The sequence below is a fragment of the Pan paniscus genome, chromosome 9 (genome assembly GCF_029289425.2).
Source record: "Pan paniscus chromosome 9, NHGRI_mPanPan1-v2.0_pri, whole genome shotgun sequence".
Taxonomy (NCBI): domain Eukaryota; kingdom Metazoa; phylum Chordata; class Mammalia; order Primates; family Hominidae; genus Pan; species Pan paniscus.
This window is the reverse complement of record NC_073258.2, coordinates 7,194,973-7,216,458: the sequence shown is the minus strand read 5'-3', so window position 1 is coordinate 7,216,458 and position 21,486 is coordinate 7,194,973. Positions and strand designations below refer to the sequence as shown.

The following is a 21,486-nucleotide window of genomic DNA, read 5'->3' as shown; positions in this document are numbered from 1 at the left end:
TGAAATATTTTAAAGATTCATGCTAGTATTTTTTTTCTTTATATACTCTCTAGTGCAAAACAAGATATCTTCAGTTTTTATTTTTTTTCTTAAAAGCTATGTATGGGGCTTGCTCATGGTTGCTATCCCAATAAGCATTATTATGTGGAATGCAGTTTCTGGCATAATTTCCAGTTTCTAGCAGCCTACAGATAACATTCAACCAACACTGTATATTTCTTTGCAGGCTTAAAATCGGAGGGGAAATTGTAAACCTAAATTCCCAAAATGTGCTGTTTTATTTCACTCTCTTTTGTACATGGGCTAATACTAATTTCAAAATTCAATGTATCTCTACCAGTGCCACCCCTATACCATTATTTTTGGCTATTTTTCTTGAGATGAGATGTCTGATACAAGACTGAAATCCTTGTTACTTTATAGTTAAGCATCCTATAAAAATAAATGGCTCGTTCCCAACTTTTTATGTTGGTACAGACTCCACATTCCTTAGTATAGACTATGGAGATGTATTCAATGTGGGCTGATATTTTGACTTTATATCTATCCACATCCATCTCCATTTTCCTCAGTTCGGAGAAGTTAATCATTCCCAAATTTTCTGGATTTAGAATATCCATCAGTTTTAGTATTAGTGCTGCTTGCGTTTTTTTCTTTTTTCTTTATTTGTGATGAAAATTTAATAGAAAGTTGGGAAAGACTCTTTCAGATAGTGCCGATTAAAATCACTTTAAAATGCAAGTCTACTTTACATCTTAGAAAAAACTGATAGCGACATGGTGTGTGAACTAGAAAGAGTCCAATAAAAACAGAAATTAGACATCAACCGATGAAAGGTGAAAGTCGATGCAGATTTCTGAATTAGGCAATTTCATATATGAAGCTGCCATAGATTTATAAATCTATAGATCTATAGAGCTACCATAGAGCTATGAATCAAAGTGGTGAAAATAGGATATACAAGTTGTGGTTCTGTGAAGAAGACTGAATTTAGATGCAATCATATTGTGTTTGAGCTCGCTTTGAGATATTTAAGGTGGAAGAATCAACGAATTAGACATGTGGCTCTAATATTCAGGAGATTAGTCTGAGAAGAGGATAAAAGCTTTAAAGTAGAAAAATGAATATATAAAATCCATTGTCCACGGAATGCCTGTGTTGAAAGTATACAGAAATAGACAACATGTTTGGAGAAATAGCCAAACTAATTTCCATCTACAGCTATAAGTAAGTACTAGTCAATTAGATGATAAAATTTGTGTAAAAATGGGCACGCTTAATGAGAATAAACTTGAATGGTTTGTAAAAACAGTACAAATCATAAAAACTTAAAATTATATTTTGACTAATACGTTCATTCTATAATAAATATGTCATTTCCACAACGGATTAATTTGATTTATAGCATCCAATATTATCTTAAGTATTTACTATTTGCAAAAAAATAAGTTTCAGTAATCTAATTACATTTCATATAATACATGGACAATCCTGAAATAAAATTGTTTCATGTCTGAACCATACAAATTTTAAATAATCAGAAATCTTCAAATATAGATATCTGTCCCACATTTGCTCTATTTATTAAGAAATAAATATTAACTGAAGAAGTATACGATAATTATCATCATTATTATTATTAGACAGTGTAGTATAGTTGTTAATAGCCCAGGCTTTAGCAGCTTTTTGTTTCTGTGATTGATTTCCAATATCATATCTTTCAGTTTTTATGAACTTTGGCAATTTATCCAAACTTTCAAACTTTAGTTTATGCATCTGTAAAAAAAAAATCTCTCTTTTAGGTTTGTCATAAGACTCAAATGAAATAGTCTATGTAAAATAATTAGAGCAAAGTATGGAAATGGTCTTATCATTAACACAATATTATATACCTGAGTAATCCTATAAGAGAACAAAGATCAGATTAAAGACCAGGGCATTCATGTTACAAAAGAAGCTTACTATTTGCCTCACTGATTTTTATCACAACAGAAGCAGGTTTTATAATCATAAACGGGGCAGTATTTTGTGTTACAAACTAAGAAGAATATCAAGCTTCAGGTTCATAGGAACTGAAACATCTCTCCCCTATTAAACATATATAATGAGGCAAGATGAATGGGCTTTACCTGGGGTGAATTCTTAGGTAAATGTAGTTACTGAAAAGAGATGTTTTCCTGCTTGCTAAATGGAGTAAATGAAATTTGGTATCTAAGTTAATAACTCTAAGATTCCAAATCACAATTAGTCAATTATTTTTCAATACCAAGGCCTAATCACAGTTAAATAGAATATTTCAGGAAGAGCAAATAAAGGAAAATCAAGTGACAAATGCATACTGAATATCTATTATGAGCAAGCAACTCCACTAAACAAGGATTAGTCCAAAATACCCCCTTATTCTCATAATCCAGTTGAAGGATGAAAAATTTAATCAAAATGATGAGAGTACAAGAGAGTAAGTGGTAAACATCAAATAAATGTATTTAAATAAATTGAAGTTAAATTGAAATTAATTAAATGTCTTAGTTCAGGGATTAATCTCACAGACAAAATACTGAATGAAAGAAGCTAAACACAAACAGTATATAATACATGATTCTATTTATATAAAAATCAAGTATAGGAAGAAATAATTATGGTAATAAAAGTCAGAATAATGGTTACTATTCGAGAGGACACTGATGAGGATGTGGCATTAAGAGGCCTTCTGGGATGCTGGCCATGTTCAATTAGTTGATCTTGGGCACGGTTACACAGGTACAGATGGATGTCAAACTTCCTTGAGCTGTACTCTAAAGTTTTATGCACTTTACTCAATACATATTAAACTTCAACTAAAATAATTTAAAAATTCCAAATTCAGGAAGTCAAGATCCTACAAGAGAATTCTGCTCCCAAAGGCCATAATGCCAGTCTTCCATAATTCCACTTCCCCTACTTTCCTCTTGACGGGGATCCCTGGACTTGAATGGGCCCATGTCTGGATCTCCATCCCCATCTGCTGCCTCTATTTAACTGCCCTTTCTGGGAATACCCTGATCCTTTTTGTCATCCTCACTGAGCCAACCCTCCATGAGCCCATGTACTATTTCCTCTCCATGTTGTCCACCACTGACATTGGCTTATGCATCTCTACACTGGTGACAGTGCTGGGAATATTCTGGCTCAATGCTCGGGAGATCAGCTTTAACACTTGTTTATCACAGATGTTCTTCATTCACCTCTTCACTTTCATGGAATCTTCAGTGCTCCTGGCTATGGCCTTTGATCATTTTGTGGCCATTTCTAACCCTTTAAGATATGCTACCATTCTAACTCATGCAAGAATAGCACAGATTGGTTTGGCAGTCATTACCAGGGGGACTGTCATTTTGACACCACTAATCCTACTTCTTAAGTGACTGTCATTATGCCACAGCCACGTGCTCTGCCACTCCTACTGTTTCCACCCTGATGTGATGAAACTCTCATGTTCAGACACAAAGATCAACAGTGCACTACGATTAAGTGCAATCATCTCTACTGCCAGAGTGGACTCCATCTTTATCTTGCTCTCCTATCTGCTGATCATTCGCTCAGTTCTCAGCATTGCATCCCCAGAGGAGAGGAAGAAGGCCTTCAGCACCTGCATTTCTCATATCACTGCTGTTGGCATATTCTACATCCCTTTGATCAGCCTGTCCTTTGTTCACAGATTTGGAAAACATGCCCCACCCTATGTGCCCACCCTCATTGCTAACGTATACTTGCTCATCCCCTCTGTGATGAATCCCCCATCATCTACAGTGTGAAAACAAAGCAGATTCAGAAAGCTGTGCTCAAATTTGTATGTTCCAAGGGAATTCATATTTAACATGTACTACTCCTATAAAGGCTTATTTCAAAGTCTAGAAAATTTACCACAAATTGGAATTATAAACCCATGCATGCAATTTTAGAGTTGAGTGAAACTAAATGCCATCCAATTCAAATGTCTCCACAATGTAATTATCATTGCTAAGCAATCTCTTTTCTACCATCAAAATACTAATTCAGATTCTCACTATCTTAGTTACCTTGTTCCAACAGATGACTAACTGAATTAATGTTTCTATGCTGTTTCTGCTCAACAATCACATGATTCACTTTGAATTAAGATTCCAAATATCCAGCCCTAAGAACATTTTAAAAAGAAACAAATAAATATATATTTTATTTTTATTTCACATGCACCAACTAAATGAAGCAGCAAATCCTGTCTATGGTAATTTCCTCAACAATTTAGGCTTAAACTTTCTTTAAAGTTGCATTCACTTTTTTCTCTTTTCCCATACTCTGCAGTCTAAAAATGCCAGTCTGCTTACGACTTCTTCAAATGCATGCAGTTTTTTCATGGTGGACTTTACTGTTGACTCCACTTCAACTTTAACATCCACTTCACTGTGAAGTTCTACTTAGGTTTCAAGGCTCATCTTTAAATATCTTCCTCATTAAATATTTTATGATTGCTCCAGTGATATTTGTTCTCTCCTCATAATTTTCCTTTCATATTGCTTTGTTCATATCAGTTTTGCCTTTATATGTGTGCACACCTGTGTGCACATTATTATAGCTTTCACAAGACTGTACATTTCCTAAATAAAAAGTCTTGATTTTATTTGAAGGCTCTGTAATACTCAGCAGAACACCTTTCACATAGTAGATACTTATTGATAGTTGTTGAATTGAACTATACAGAAAAACCTATCAAATAATCTATCTAAACAATTCCAGTGATAACTCCCTTGATTCAATACTTGACATGTGTAACACAAGAAATTTCTCTTTCAACTGAGTAAAATTTTTCTGCCTATATTATCTGGTAATTGATCATAGTTCTAACTTTCCAAACTGCATAGTTGAATGGCTATTATGGAACTTTAGGTCTCAGAAAGTTGTCCCCGTTTGGTCCCACATCTAATAAATCTGTATTTCTTGTCTATTCTTTAAAAAAATAGATTTAGGGGGCAAAGTTTTGTTACATGGATATATTGCATAGTGGTGAAGTCTGGGCTTTTAGTATAGGCGTCATCCAAATAGAGTACATTACACCCATTAAATCATTTCTCCTCCCATATCCCACTTCCACCCTCCTACCCTTCCCAGTTACCAATGTCTATTATTTCACTCTAAACGGCCATATGTGCACATTATTTATCCCCTACTTATAAGTGAGAACATGCAGTATTTTACTTTCTGTTTCTGAGTGATTTCATTTAAGATAATGTCCTCTAGTCCCATCAATGTTACTGCAAAAAACATCACTTCATTCTTTTTTATGACTGAGTATGATTCCATGGTATACACTCACCACATTTTCTTTATCCAGTCATCCACTGTTGGACACTTACAGTTATTCCATATTTTACTATTGTGAAGAGTACTGTGATAAACACATGAATACAGGTTTTAAAAATATATAATAATTTATTTTCCCTTGGGAAACTACTCAATAGCGGAATTGCCAGCTCAAATAGTAGTTCAATTTTTAGTTCCTTGAGAAATAGCCATGTAGTTTTCCATAGAGGTACTGGTAATTTACATTCCCACCAACAGTGTGTAAATGTTCTCTTTTCTCCACATCCTCACAAACGTCTGTTATTTTTTGACATTTTAATAATAGCCCTTCTGATAGGTATCCATTGTGGTTTTAATCTGCACTTCTCTGATGATTAGTGGTGTTGAGCAATTTTCATAAGCTTGTTGGCCATTTGTATGTCTTCTTTAGAAAACTGTCTGTTAATGTCCTTTGCCCACGTTTTAATAGTTATTTGTTATTGGTTGTTGTTGAGATGTTTGAATTCCTCGTAGATTCTGAATATTAGTCATTTGTTAGATGCACAATTGGTAAATATTTTCTCCCCTTCTGCAAGTTATCTGTTCACTCTGTTGATTAATTTCTTTTGCTGGGCAGAAGCTTCATAGTTTAATTAAGTCCCCTTTATCTATTTTTGTTTCTGTTGCATTTGCTTTTGAGGTCTTAGTCATGAACTCCTTGCCAAGCCAAATGTCCATAAAAGTTTTTCCTAGCTTTTCTTCTAGTGTTTTTATAACTTCAGGTCTTATATTTGAGTCTTTATTCCATCTTGAGTTAAATTTTGTATATGGTGAGAGATAGGGGTCCAGATTCATTCTGCATATTGGCAATCCAATTTTCCCAGCACCATTTATTTAATAGGGTTTCTGTCCTTTCCCCAGTGTATGTTTTTGTCAACACTGTCACAGATCAGCCGGCTGTAGATATGTGGCTTTATTTCTGGGTTCTCTAATCTGTTTAATTGGTGAATGTGTCTATTTTTATACCAGTACTATGCTCTTTTGCTTACTATAGCCTTGTGGTACAATTTGAAGTCAAATAATGTGATGCCTACAACTTTGTTCTTTTTGCTTAGGATTCTTTTGGCTATTCAGGCTCCTTTTTTATAAGAATTTCAGATTTTTTTTTAATTCTGTGAAAAAAATGATTTTCGTAATTTGTTAGGTATTACATTGAATCTGCAGATTGCTTTGGCAGTATGGTCATTTTAACAATCCCGATTTTTTGATCCATGATTATGGGATATTTTTCCATTTGTTTGTATCATCTACATTTTTTCCCTCAGCATTTTGTAGTTTTCCATGAAGAGATCTTTCACCTCCTCGATTAAATGAATTCCTACATATTCTTTGTAGCTATTATAAATGAGGTTGAGTTCTTAATTTGGTTCTCAGCTAGATAGCTACTGTCATTTAGAAATGCTACTGATTTTTGTATGTTGATTTTGTATCCTGAAACTTTACTGAATGTATTTATCAAATCTAGGAGTCTTTTGGTGGAGTCTTTAGAATTTTCTAGGTATATGATCATATCATCATCAAATAGAGATAATTTGATTTCCTCTTTTCCAATTTTGATGCATTTCATTTTTTTCTCTTGCCTGATTGCTCTGACTAGGACTTCCAGTACTATTTTGAATAAAAGTGGTGAAAGTAGGCATCCTTGTCTTGTTTCAGTCCTTAGAGAAAATGTTTTCAACTTTTTCCCATTCAATATGATGTTGGCTGCAGGTTTGTCATACATGGCTTTTATCATTTTCAGGTATGTTCCTTCTATGCCTAGTTTCTTGAGGGTTTTTTCATGAACTCATGCTGAATTTTATCAATTGCTTATTCTGCAACTATTGCCATGATCATTTTTTTTTAAAAAGTCTGCTTATGTGGTGAATCATACTTACTGATTTGCCTATGTTGCAACATCCTTGAATCTGTGGAATAAAACCCGCTTCATTGTTGTGTGTGTGTTTTTTTTTTTGATGTGCTGTTTGATTCAGTTTGCTAGTATTTCGTTAAGAATTTTTGCATCTATATTCATCAGGGATATTTATCTGTAGTTTTATTTTCATGTGTGTCCATGCCTGGCTTTGGTATTGGTGATACAGTCTGCATAAAATGAGTTAGGGGTAATTCCCCCCTCCTTGATTTTTTGGAACAGTTTTAGTTGGATTGGTACCAACTCTTCTTTCTATGTCTGGTAGAATTTGGCTGTTAATCCATCTGGTTCTGGATTTTTCTTCTTTGTAAGATTTTTTATTACTGATTCAATCTTACTAATCGATATTAGCCTGTTCGGTTTTCTATTTCTTTCTGGTTCAATCTTTGGAGGTTATATTTCCAGGAATGTATTCATTTCCTTTAGGATTTCTAGTTTGTGAGTGTAGAGTTGCTCATAGTAGTTTGTGATGATCTTTTGTATTTCTATGATATCAATTGTAATGTCTCCTTTTTCATTTCTGAGTGTACTTATTTGAATTTCCTCTCTTGTTGGTTAGTCTAGCTAGTTGTCTATCAGTTTTTTTATTTTTTCAAAGAACCACCTTTTCATTTTGTTGATTGTTTACATTGTTCTTTTGGTATTAATTCCATTTAGTTCTGCTCAGATCTTTGTAATTTATTTTCTCCTGCTAGCTTTGGTTCCATTTGTTCTTGTTTTTCTAGTTTCTTGATGTATGATGTTAGGTTAACTTGTGATCTTTCTATTCTTTTGATGCAGGCATTTAATGCTATAAAACTCTCTCTCAGTACTGTTTTTGCTGTATGCCAGAGGTTTTCTTATGTTGCCTATTTTAACACCAAAATATCTTATCTTCACTTTTGGTCTCAGTTTAGGCATCAAAATCCTTTACCTAAATCAGTTTCCTTAGAGTTCTCTAGGTCTCCAATCTTACCTTTTTCCTCCTTCTGTTTTCCATAAAACATAAAGACCTCTTTAAAAGGTTTTTAATGAAATATTAATATACAAAAAAAAGTTCTCATTAATAAAATATATTTTAGAAAAGGCCAACATCTACCTTGCTATATTCCCCCAAACCCACTCTCTTTCTGACTTCTCCATAGAGGTAACCATTGCACAGTTTTGATTTTTATCCTTTCTTTTTATATTTATATACATAGATATGGAAAAATAAAATTTAAAACAAATTTTATCCTTTGTTTTCAGATAGTAACAGAGTTTCTTAAGGACACTTTTCCTGTTATTTAAATACTGCCTAAAACCAACTAAAGAAACTTGCTCATTACCCAGAATTCCTATGGATCTCACTGTCCCTTCATATTTTCTGTTCAACACTTTCCCAGGTATTAGCCCTCTGTGGTTTCAAACCCTACTGGCTAATTCTCTATACCTCTGCCATATCTATTTGGTAAGCTCATTCTGACTGCTACTTCGTTTAGACATAGAAATGCTGTAGAATGCTATATCTAAGGATTACTTCCTCAGGGTCCACTTGCATCAACCAGTTACTAAGAACCCTACCACAATTACTCTAGCTTATTGCCAGGATCAATGACCTGGGATTTGGCAGTCTGGTTCACCCTACCCTACTTAAAACATTCATTTTTTTACAAATAAGGATAAAATGTGTCACATTTTACAACACTAAACATCCAGCTCAAAGTTTTGTGGCCTTAAGAACTGAGACCAAGAACATTATTCCAATGTATAGCCTTTGTGTGTGTGTGTGTGTGTGTGTGTGTGTGTGTGTGTGTGACAGAGACTTACTCTTGTTGCCCAGGCTGGAGTGCAATGGCACAATCTCAGCTCACTGCAACCTCCACCTCTCTGGTTCAAGCGATTCTCCTGCCTCTGCCTCCCGAGTAACTGGGATTACAGGTGCCCACCACCACACCTGGCTAATTTTTGTATTTTTAGCAGAGACGGGGTTTCGCCTTGTTGGCCAGGCTGGTCTCAAACTCCTGCCCTCGTGATCCACCCACCAGCCTCCCAAAGTACTGGGATTACAGGCGTGAGCCACCATGCCCGGCCCCAATTTATATTCTTATTCGTCTTTAACAACAACATGTATTTAGCGTCTACTGTAAATCAAGTAGTGAGATGGATATTGAGAATACAAACATGAACAAGACTAGCTTCTTGCCTTAAGAATACTTAATGCATAGTGAGGAATATAATTTGCAAAGATATAATTTAAAAAATATTTACTATATAGATTTACCTTCTTTCAAGAAATCTCAATAAAGAACACAACTATTGGATAATTCCTATTACAAGAACTTTAACCAGTAATTCTACTTTACTGCAACCATGGTATAAAATCAAAAACTACTTGACATAGAAATAGGAAGAAAGAACACTAAAATGATAGAAATCACTAAAAGTGAGAATTAATAATGTGAGAAAATACTTGAAATAATAATGCAAGTCAATGGGAACATAAGATTGACTATGAAAATTTTAATTGACATTCAAATTTTGATAATGGCATCACTTGTCTATGAAGTGTTTTCCAAAGGTTAATCCATAGTCTGAATACATAACAACTATAGTACAAGGCCAAACACATAATTATTGCTTGAGGATCTTGTTAAAAATTTGGATTCCTGATACATCTCTACCAGGGAATATTATTCGGCATTAAAATTAGCTATCAAGCCATGAAAAGACATTAAAGAAACTTAAATACTTACTACTAGGTGGAAAAAATTTTTGAAAAGACTGTATACTGTATAACTCCAACTATATGACATCCTGGAAAAGGCAAAACTTTGGAGATATTATAAAAATCAATGGTTTCCAGGAGTGGGGAGGGAGATATAGGAGAATAGACAGAGCATAGAGGACTTTTTAGGGCAATGGAACTATTCTGCATGACACTACAATGGAAGGTATGTATCATTACACATGTATCAAATCCATAGAACATACAACACCAACAGTAAACCATAATTTAAACTGGATTGGTGGTGATAATTTCTTGTCAATGTTGCCTCATAGATAGTGACGAACATACAAATGTACCACTCCACTGGGAGATATTATGGAGGGGTAGGCTGTGCATGTGGCGCTGGGAGGCATATTTGGGAATTCTGTACTTTCTGCTAAATTTTGCTGTGAACCTAAAACTTATCTAACAAAGTCTATTAAAATGCAGGATTCTGGGCCCTAGCATCTGAATATTTTGTTTTACTAGTTCTGGGATGAGGCCTGAGAATTTGTATTTATAGTAAGATTTCCAAAGTATACCTGATACTCAGCCAGTCTGGGAAGCCACTGAGCTACAAATGCAACCGTATATTTCTTTGTTGTTTATTATTCCAAATCTAAAATATATTCGTTTTGATCTTTGTCTGTGGGGAAGAAAAATATTTATTTTGGTGGAATAACCGGGTGTGAAACCAAGAATATCAGGTGGCTTCAGTGGTTTCCTTCCCAAAGGAGGTAAGAAAACTATATGTGTACACTTTTTATATTAGTCAACATTTATAATTTTCATAACATCGAATTTTAATAAATCACAGCAAGTCAAAAAAGAAACATCTCAGTAATTGCAATACATGAAACTATGTATAATAAATTCTGGAGATCTGATGTATAGCATGGAGACTATATTAATTATATTGTATTGCATACTGTCTTTGATAAGAGACTGCATATTAAATCTTCTTATCACAAAATATAAAGAAAAAGAGGTAATTATGGAAGGTCATAGATAGGTTAATAACCTTGATTGTGATAATCATTTCACTATGTATATGTATATCAAAACATCACACTCCACACTGCAGATATATATAATTTTTAGCAATTGTCCCTTAATAAATCTAATGAAATTTTTTTAAAGAAGAAAAGAAACCACACGGGAGAATAAGTAGATTTGGGCATGCAGAATGACTCCAAAGCACAAAGGCAAAACAAGCAAACACAATTTATCAGAAAGATCCCTTAGGAATAAGTTTTTTTGTGGGGCGAGGTAAATGATCCTCATAGGGCTGAGTTCCTCATAAATATGCTCTATTCTGGGAGCTGAATTGGACCTCAGAGCCCTGCCTCTTCCTCATCCTCTTCACTGAATGTAAGTACAGGGGCATCCAAGAGACAATGGTCATGCATTAACGTTAGACGATTTATGTTGACTCATTTTGCAGGAAGAGAATTGTCTTTAAAAGAGAAAATATTTCTAAGAGAAAATTGTAGCAGACATAAAAACACACAATGCTGTTGAATTGCCTTTGAATTAAGAATTTACAATAGGAAATGTCCTAGTATTTTATTATTTAAGGCAACGTAAATTTTTTAAAAAACTAGAGATTCTTTCTAATGTGCTGAACCTTCATTCTGAAAATGTCCATAAACAATAAAATTCTGGAAAAAAATCAAGGAAATACGGTCAGTGTGAAACCTGGTTGAGATTTCTTAGATAAAATATTTAAATTATAGTATCCCTGAAGAGTAGAAATAGACATGGGGAGTAAGCATAGTCCTGCTAGGCACGGTGGCTCACACTTTTAATTCCAGCATTTTGGAGGCCAAGGCAGGAGGATCACTTGAGTCCAGGAGTTTCAGACCAGCCTGGGCAACACATTATCTCTAAAAAAAATACAAAAACAAATTAGGTGGTAAGGTAGAGTGAGTCTGTGATCCTACCTGCTCAGGAGGTTGAGGCGGGAGTATCACTTGAGCCCAGGAGGTCAAGGCTGCAGTGAGTTATGATCGTGCCAATACACTCCAGCCTAGATGACACTGTGAGACGCTGTTTCAAAAAACAAACAAACCCGAATAGTCCAAAAACTGAATTTGACTCATTAACGTATAATTCTGTTGTTAAAATAATGTGATTATTTAAGCAGAAGCAAAGAATATGGGAAATCTGGGGTCATATGCCTGGAAGTGCAGTGTTGAGTCTCAAAAAGAAGTAATTTGTCCAAATATTACAGTGATTTATCATTAATAGGGTTTAAGTTTTTAATTGTTTCTCTAGTAGTGGGAATGGTATTGTATCATTTGTAATAATAGACATTAATCTCCCTAAAGAGATTAGGACATTCATGCCAGGCTGATAAGGAAAAGATGGACATGTCAGTTAACTTAGGTTACATATGTCAGCAGTGTCTATGAAAATGAGCAAAGCTAATCTAAGTACCCATAGCTCAAATCCTTGATACTAACAGCCCCTATTATATAATAGAAACTAATCAATTTTACCAATAGTCTTCATAATTTAGCACATAAGGAAATAATTGCTTTTCAATTCTCCTGAATATTGACAAGAAAATGAGTTTTAAATAGAGTAACAAACATCAGGAAGAGAAAAATAAGCCTATCAAGTATCAAGTGTTTGAAAACCTGATGCCTGTGCATTTATATGACTATGAAGAGCCAGGGGACAGTGACAGTATACAGCTGTTGAGGGAAAAGAAAATCACATAAACACTTGCCTTTTTAATAATTCACATACATGTGTAACACTATAGTTTATTTTTTATTAAAATTATTAATAAAAATTAATTATTCCACTAATTTTCACCACCATAGAAAAGCATTGATGTGTAGCATAATGGAGCTTTTAACAAATTTTAAATTTACACGGATGGAATTAAAATCCAGCTTTTTCAATAGATGAAAGAGTGCAAATTATTTAACCTCTCTAATTTTTTATCTTGCATGGCTAATACCCTGTAATCTTATAAGTATATGAATTTTAAATTCAATGAAATAATTCACATAAACCACATAGTACCAGGCCTGACACATTGTAGGATTCTATCGATGGTAGGTTTCAACTACCTTGCAAAGTAGTTATAACTATTATCATCTCCAATTTACCAATGAATAAAGAGCATCGGCAATATTCTAAGTTAGCCCTTTGGTTCCAAAGTTTTTGTTACTATTAAATATCAAACACCTCCTCTTCTTTCAAACTATATTACTCAAGATTCTCCAAGAAAAGAGAACCAACTGAATTTCATATATGTATATAAAAATTGAGGAAGGCCATCTGCTTTACTCAGTCCACCAATTCAAATGCTAATCTCTTCTGGAAAAACCTTCCCAGACATACCCAGAAATAATGTTTAATCATATATCTAGGCATCCGGCGACCCAGTCAAGTTGACACATGAAATTAACCATCATACCCCTCCCCTCATGCCCACGTTTTTCCAACTATACTTGGAACTTAGGTCTCAGTCTAGACACCATTATTTGCTGGAAACCATTCCTTATTCCCCAAAAGGAGCTTGTTTCCCTCTTTATGTGCTGTTGTAGCATTCCAAATTTACTATCCACACTATAATTCCACTATACTTGTCTTTGTCCTCTAGTCAACTACTCATGATGAGATCAGGGACTTTGTTGTGATTAACATTTAATTTCCTACGCCTTGTCCACAGTAGATGTACAGTACATATTTGCTGAATTACTGAATGTATCTGTCTGATTTTCAGTATTTGTGCTTGGATTAAAGTGACTGTTTTGTCACATAGCATTGGAAACTCACCACTGCTCCATTTCTGGCTCATGCTGTGCGTTAGAGCAGGGTTTCTTAGAAGTACTATCTCACACTCTCTCTCTTGCTGGCTCTAGGTTTGTCCTCTGTATGGCGCACAGATCAAATGTAATTACTTTCCAGTAAAGCAACATTCAACCATTTGAACATAGCCATATGTTTGTTCTTAGCCTTCTCTTTTTCTGGCTGATTATACATTTTGTAACTTCCAAGCGTCCCTTTTTTCTTTATGCACCCATTATTGTACTTTCTTTTTCTTGCTGTTTTTGGTTTGCTGTTGTTGTTGTTGTTGTTTTAATTTCTATTTTACTTTAAGTTCCAGGATACATGTGCAGAATGTGCCGGTTTGTCACATAGGAATACGTGTGCTATGGTGGTTTGCTGCACCTATTGACCTATCCTCTAAGTTCCCTCCCCTCCCCCACCCACTCCCAACAGGCCTCATGTGTGTTGTTCCCCTCCCTGTGTCCATGTGTTCTCATTGTTCAACTCCCACTTATGAGCGAGAACATGTGGTGTTTGGTTTTCTGTTCCTGTAGTAGTTTGCTGAGGATGATGGCTTCCAGCTTCATCCATGTCCCTGCAAAGGACATGATCTCATTCCTTTTATTGACTGCATAGTATGCATGGTATATGTACCATATTTTCTTTACCCAGTATATCAATGAGGGGCATTTGGGTTGGTTACATGACTTTGCTATTGTAAACAGTGCTGCAATAAACATACATGTGCATGTGTCTTTATAGTAGAATGATTTATATTCCTTTAGGTATATACCCAGTCATGGGATTGCTGGGTCAAATGGTATTGCTGGATCTAGATCTTTGAGACCTCAGAAATAACACCACACATCTACATCTATTTGCTCTTTCACAAAACTGACAAAAACAAGCAATGGGAAAAGGATCTCCTAATCAACAAATGGTGCTGGGAAAACTGGCTAGCCATATGCAGAAAACTGAAACTGGACCCTTTCCTTACACCTTATACAAAAATTAACTCGGGATGAACTAAAGACTTAAATATAAAACCCAAAGCCATAAAATCCCTAGAAGAAAACCTAGGCAATACCATTCAGGACAGGCATAAGCAAAGACTTCATGATGAAAACGCCAAAAGCAATTGCAACAAAAGCTAATATTGTCCTTTCAATACACCTTGGCAAGAACAAGACCAATAAAATCAATGCTTTTAGGCCACTGGAATACCATGTAATAAAATTAATGTCATTCTGTGGAAGGGACTAAAATGTCTCTAAGGTACTTTCCAGTTATAAAATTCTAGGACTCTACATGACTCTAAAATGGTATGAATTAAGATATTTAAATTCAATGTTCCAGGTTGTCTTAGAGGAGATGTCCAAAGCCAAAATATAGTTGCTTTTTTTTTTGACAGTGTCTCACTCTTGTTGCCCAGGCTGGAGTGCGGTGGTGCAATCTTGGCTCACTGCAACCTCTGCTTCACGGGTTCAAGCGATTCTCCTGCCTCGACCTCCTGAGTAGTTGGGATTACAGGCGCCCACCCTCATGCCCAGCTAATTTTTTGTATTTTTAGTAGAGATGAGGTTTCACTACGTTGGCCAGGCTGGTCTCAAACTCCTGACCTCGTGATCCGCCTGCCTTGGCCTCCCAAAGTGCTGGGATTACAGGCATGAGCCACCGCCCCCAGCCCCAAAATATTATTTCTTTGTAAATCCTCCTGCTGTGACTTTTCTGCCTATGACCACCGTTTTTTAATATTAACTTTCTTGGTCATTTATTTTATTTAAATTAAATGAGTTTAAATTTCTATTGATGGTTCTAGCCATAAGTGCATTATTTTTTATTATAACTTTATTCTTCTAATATGTATAACTGTTAAAATGTTCTTCTAAAATTATCTGATGAATAAGGATCTTATTTTTACTTTTTATATTAATTTTGGAATGATGTCAGGAAACTGAATGATAAACTGATTTTATTTTAGTTAATATACTCTTCCTTCAAATATGCAGTTAGTGGAACAAGAATCACTTCATAATCAGCAAAGTGGCTATTCCATACTCACTATAATCCATACCTGAAATTTTCTATATGAGACCTTTGCCATAATATTTCATATATTTAGGATATTAAATAATGCCCACAAGCTTATTGTTGTGACATTTTTAACTGCAATTACATTGAATAAAAAAATGGAGATTATCTAAGTCAACCCTTCTTACTATTAACATTAAACGGCAAGACCAAAGACATATGGCTATTATGTGGCTGATTCAAAACTGAGCAGCCTTAGATGAAAAATATGCCAGCTTCTCAGTGGCCTATAAGAGCAGGAGTAAAAGCTGAGACTGGACAGCAATAGTAGATAGAGATTAAAAAAAAGTAGTCAACAATACAACATGCAGTCCTAAGAGGTATCATAAAGTAAGATTTGGAGCTAGAATATTTCACTAGTGAAGGAGGTAAAATTGTGTGGCTATAACACAGCTGCATGAGTATATTCTCCATATCAAGTGGTTGGAGTCATCATAGTTCTGAATGTCCATGAATGACCAGTGGGATTCTAGCCAATGCCTTGGTCTAGAGAAAATTGCCCCATCTTCTTGAGGTCAAGAAGAACAAAACATTCATATTCAAAGCACTACCAGATTGGCTTAGTGAGGGTCTTAGCAAGATTTTCCAGTACCTAAGAGTCCCAGATGACAAGAATAAAGTCAACATGGAAAAGAAGAAAGGAAAGAGAAGAAAACTCACCTAGGACCTCACCTGCATGGCAATAAGACTCATTTCAGATGCCACTTCCTGGTGGAGTTAAAAGCTCAAGTGTTATTTACCTTGATGAAGATAGACTTTGAAAGCCTACTGTCCTGAGTTTTGTATGTAAGCAAAGGGTGGCAATAATGCAACAATATTAGGCTAGAAAGGGAAGTGTCTTGTATCAGGCCTCTGTGTATCTAGTTCACTCCTATCCCTGAAGCTTAATACAGTTGGCTTTTAAAAGACTAATTGGTAAAGGTGGTGTGACAGATAATTTTCTTCAATAGTTATATATCAACTCAGCTATAGTGACAACAGATAAGAAAATCAAGAATCACGATCAGAAGTGTAAACCTAGACTAGAAAAAACTCTAGCAAGGTACGGGTTAAATCCATTGACCAAGAAATAGCAAATGGGCTATTTTGACTTGTATAGAATTATTTCTTTATATAAAATTATTTTCTTAAAAGGCTACATATATAATGTATGATAAAGTTCCATGATAATAGAGGTTTTTTTTTCTTAAGGCAGGTTAGTTTAATTTTATAGAAGGAACGCTTTCAAAAATTCAAATGACGTAATTAGAGAAAAAGGTGACAAAAAATGAAGAGATGAATACTGATTATAACTTATTCCCAGGACAAAAGGCTATTTATTTCTGTAATTATTGACCAAAGCCTGACAATTCCATAATTAGATGAGGTAAAAGCCAAATTCTTTTTTACATATATTACTGTTTCAAAACAATCCTAGTGGCAGAATTCTGACTACTGAGACAAGAACTGCTCATAAAATCTGGAAGTTTTTTTCTTTATCACAAGGCCCTGTAGATGGACAAATTTAAACATCAGATGAAAACACCCCTTAAGCTGATAGAACTTCACTTTTCTGGTTGATGAGATATTTTCTCACGGTGGCAGTCTTAACCAGTAAGAATCTGCAAAACCACATTATGAATGAGAAGCAAAATAAGGTGCTTCATGTCCTCCTGCCTCCTCAGGCTAGCCTCTAATGCCCACATCTGCACAAAACTGCCCGGCTTTCCTGTCTTCATTTGTCTTGATTTTCTTTCTTTGCAAAGAAAGCAAATTGCAGAAGCAGACATAGGAAGGGAGGCAGCAAGAGAGGTAAGAAGGAAAGGTGGCAAACATGAAAGCTCCTTGGACAGATACCAAAGCAGGAGCTGAATTTTTTTCTTGTGGGCCATCAGTGGAATTCTTGTTTTAAAAAAAACCCAGCCAGGCTTAGTGGCTTACACCTGTAGTCCTACTGCTTGAAAGGCTGAGGCAAGAGCATCACTCTAGGCCAAGAGTTTGAGTCTCCACAAAAAGCAAACAAACAAAAAATAGTGGGGCATGGTGACTAGAGCCTGTAGTCCTAGCCACTCAGGAAACTGAGACAAGAGGAGTTTGAGAAAGCAGTGAGCCATGATTGCACCATGCAGTAGAGTTTTTAAACAAATATTCACATACATGTATATTTTTCTTAAATAATAAATTTTACTTTTAAAAATGAATACCACTTTGAATTCCCCAATTAACTTATGGTATTTTCAAATTACTTTGGATCTCTTTATGTGGACAGTACAAAGGAACGGAGAAACTGACTAGGGTCAAAGTGAAAGGGGACCAAAAGTACCCCTGGGTTTTTTTGTTTTTGTGTTTGTGTTTGTTTTGTTTCAGACAGAGTTTCACTCTTGTTGCCCAGGCTGGAGTGCAAAGGCGTGATCTCGGCTCACCGCAACCTCCGCCTCCCGGGTTCAAGCGATTCTCCTGCCTCAGCCTCCCAAGTAGCTGGGATTACAGGCATGCACCACCACGCCAGGCTAATTTTGTATTTTTAGTAGAGACGGGGTTTCTCCATGTTGGTCAGGCTGGTCTCAAACTCCCGACCTCAGGTGATCCACCCACCTCGGCCTCCCAAAGTGCTGGGATTACAGGCGTGACCCACTGTGCCTGGCCACCTCTGGGTTTTGAAAAACAGAGGTGCTATTCTGTATTGTGAATCAGGAAACAAGAATCATGAAGAGGAAGTTCAACTCAGCAGGGAAAAAAATATCAAAACTGGGAAGTAGAAAGGAGACGTTAAAATCCTAAAAATAATCTCCAATTTGATTTATCTGACTACAGTTAGTAGAAATCATAACAAAACTGATGAATGGTTTTATCATTTCTCATTCTAGGACATTTATTGCAACAGAATTATTCTTCCATAGTAATCATGTCATCTTTTCTTAACATCACTTCCTCTTCTCTGCTCTTTTTCCTGACTGGAGTTCCAGGACTAGAAGTTGCTCATGCCTGGATCTCCATCCCCTTCTGCTGTCTCTACATAACTGCTCTCTCTGGAAATGGTGTCATTCTATTTGTCATCATCACTGAGTCCAGTATCCACGAACCCATGTACTATTTCCTCTCTATGCTCTCAACCACTGACCTGGGCTTGTGTGTTTCGACACTAGTCACTATGCTGGGCATATTCTGGTTCAATGCAAGACAGATCAGTTTCCACGCCTGTGTTGCCCAGACGTTCTTCATTCAACTTTTTACTGTCATGGAGTCCTCAGTGCTTCTGGCAATGGCCTTTAATCGCTTCATTGCCATTTGTAACCCCCTGAGGTATACTACCATCTTGACTGATTCCAGGATCGTCAAAGTATGGTTTGCCATCCTTGTCAGGGGGACCGTGATCCTATTGCCTCTGGCCCTACTTCTTAAACATCTGTCCTTCTGCCAAAGTCATGTGCTCCATCATTCCTACTGTTTCCATCCTGATATCATCCAGCTGTCTTGTTCTGACAATAAGATCAACACTGTTTTAGGACTCACTGCCCTCATAGTTACTGCAGGAGTGGACTTCATCTTTATTCTTCTCTCCTATATCCTGATTATTAAGACCATCCTAAGCATTGCTTCCCCAGAGGAGCAGCATAAGGTCTTTAGCACTTGTATCTCCTACATAGGTGCTGTTGCCGTTTTCTACATCCCTCTCATTAGTTTGTGCTTTGTCCATAGGTTTGGGAAAAGAGCGCCTCCTTATGCCCACACTCTTATGGCCAATGCGTATTTGCTTATTCCACCAGTGATGAATCCTATTATTTATAGTGTGAAAACCAAGCAGATCCGTAGGGCCATTAAAAAAATCCTTTTTCCCAAGGAATCTGTGTTGTGACTCTAATACTTCTGAAATAAAATCTACTCCCTTCTTATCAACTCCAAGACATAGTGTTTAATCAATAATCCCTTATATCAGTGACCTCACATTTTTTTTTAAGTAGAAGGTTGCATAGGGGATGCAGTTTGGTGGAAATTTATTCTTTATATTTAATAGAATTACTACTAATCTACTCTTAAGGAATGAACAATGAAATATCTTAATATTATGAAAATGTTACTAAAGGTTTGGAAGTATGAATAATAATGGCTGAAATGAGCACTTTCTTCATGAGACCAAACCTCCAAAATTATATGTAAAACAATAAGTCATATATTCTGTTCTATTTGATTTTTAAATATACCTAATAAAATTATTAAGTGTTTTTTACTTTTTGATTAAATTAGAACTATTGTCTATTATTCTGAAATATAATTTAATCACCACTGATTCATTCTTTCATTTACTGAGGGTCTACTATTGCCAGATGCTGAACAATATTACAGAGTGGCAGAAACAAACAATAAATTGTTATAATTTTTGAAATGCATAGATTAAAAAACAACCATTCAAAATCTGATTACTATGTAATATGTTAGGATATATAGATACTGGCAACAGGAGTAATAAGAATATATAAGACAAATGTTAAATCCAGCCTGGGAACCATCACAATGTGTTGTTTGAGCTATAAGGTAAGGGGAGAGATCCATTTCTATAATGATGGCATGAGGAGCTCTGAGGACACACTATTCGAGGGAACGACCATAAACAGTGAGGTACACACACACACATGCATGCATGTATATCTGTATATATAGCTATACAACCATATAGATATATACACACACACATATATATAGTGATATAGACATAAACATTTAAATTCTCTGGAAATTGCTCTAAGGGCATATAGTCAATGAAAAACAATTCAAGAAAATGTGTTAAATCATTGTGAAAACAGTGAGATTCTGTGGTGCTTGAACTAAAGCCAGCTTTGGCCCTTCCCTTCCCCACAGCTAGGCATACTGATAGCTGAGAGCTCCACTCCAAGTAGGCGTAGCCAAGGACACAGGGCTTTCTCCTTCTTCCCCCAGACCCTCCCCAGTTCTCAGTCTAGACCACCAATATGTCTCACCCCAGCTCCATATTGCAGAAGCTAACCTCCAGGTGAGTGCAGCCAAGAGGTCAGTGACTCCCTTCATCCACCCAGCCCTCACTCATAGCTGTACGCCAGGCATAGCTGTCAGAGAATACTGGGGACCCATCACCCTTTCCCCAGCTCAATCCTAAGGTGCAGTACTCATGCCAAGAGATACAAGCTGAAAATATGCTATGCTATGCTATTCTGCCTATGCCCTGCTTATATAAAAGGAGTGTAAGTCCAAGAGGAAAGGGACACAGGGGAATTAAATTAGAAATTAATAATAAAGATTTACAAATTCACAAATATGTGAAAATTAAATAATACATTCCTAAATAACCCATGGGTCATTAAAAAAATCCCAAAGGGAATTAGAAAATGGTTTGAGATTAATGAAAGTGAAGACTCCACGTACCAAAACCTGTGGGATGAAGCTAAACACTGCTTTAAATAGGAAAATGTACAGCTGTAAATGCCTTTATCAAAAGGAAATAAATCAATAGCCTAAACTTCCATTTTAAGACACTGAGGAAAAAAAAGGAAGAACTAACTAAACCTAAATCAAGCAGAAGGAATAAAAGAATGTTTAGATTAGAAATTAATGAAATAGAGAACAGAAAAAACAACAGTCAACAAAACAAAGTTAA

The 21,486-nt window shown here is 35.7% G+C and overlaps 2 protein-coding genes and 1 pseudogene across 2 annotated transcripts in view; 2 read left to right on the top strand and 1 right to left on the bottom strand.

Annotated features, from left to right (window-relative positions):
* Window positions 1-21,486, bottom strand: part of MMP26 (matrix metallopeptidase 26) — a 280,854-nt gene that overhangs the window by 229,839 nt on the left and 29,529 nt on the right. The gene's annotated exons all lie outside the window — the stretch shown is intronic.
* On the top strand, window positions 2,910-3,856 carry LOC100982776 (olfactory receptor 51F2-like; annotated as a pseudogene).
* On the top strand, window positions 18,709-19,713 carry LOC100983102 (olfactory receptor 51F2-like). Its single transcript, XM_003804661.3, has one exon. It carries the CDS (start codon window positions 18,763-18,765, stop codon window positions 19,711-19,713), a length of 951 nt encoding a protein of 316 aa, XP_003804709.1. The 5' UTR covers window positions 18,709-18,762.

Excerpts from the sequence above, each read along its gene's own strand:
- LOC100983102 (XM_003804661.3), top strand. The coding sequence starts at position 18,763 with ATGTCATCTTTTCTTAACATCACTTCCTCTTCTCTGCTCTTTTTCCTG.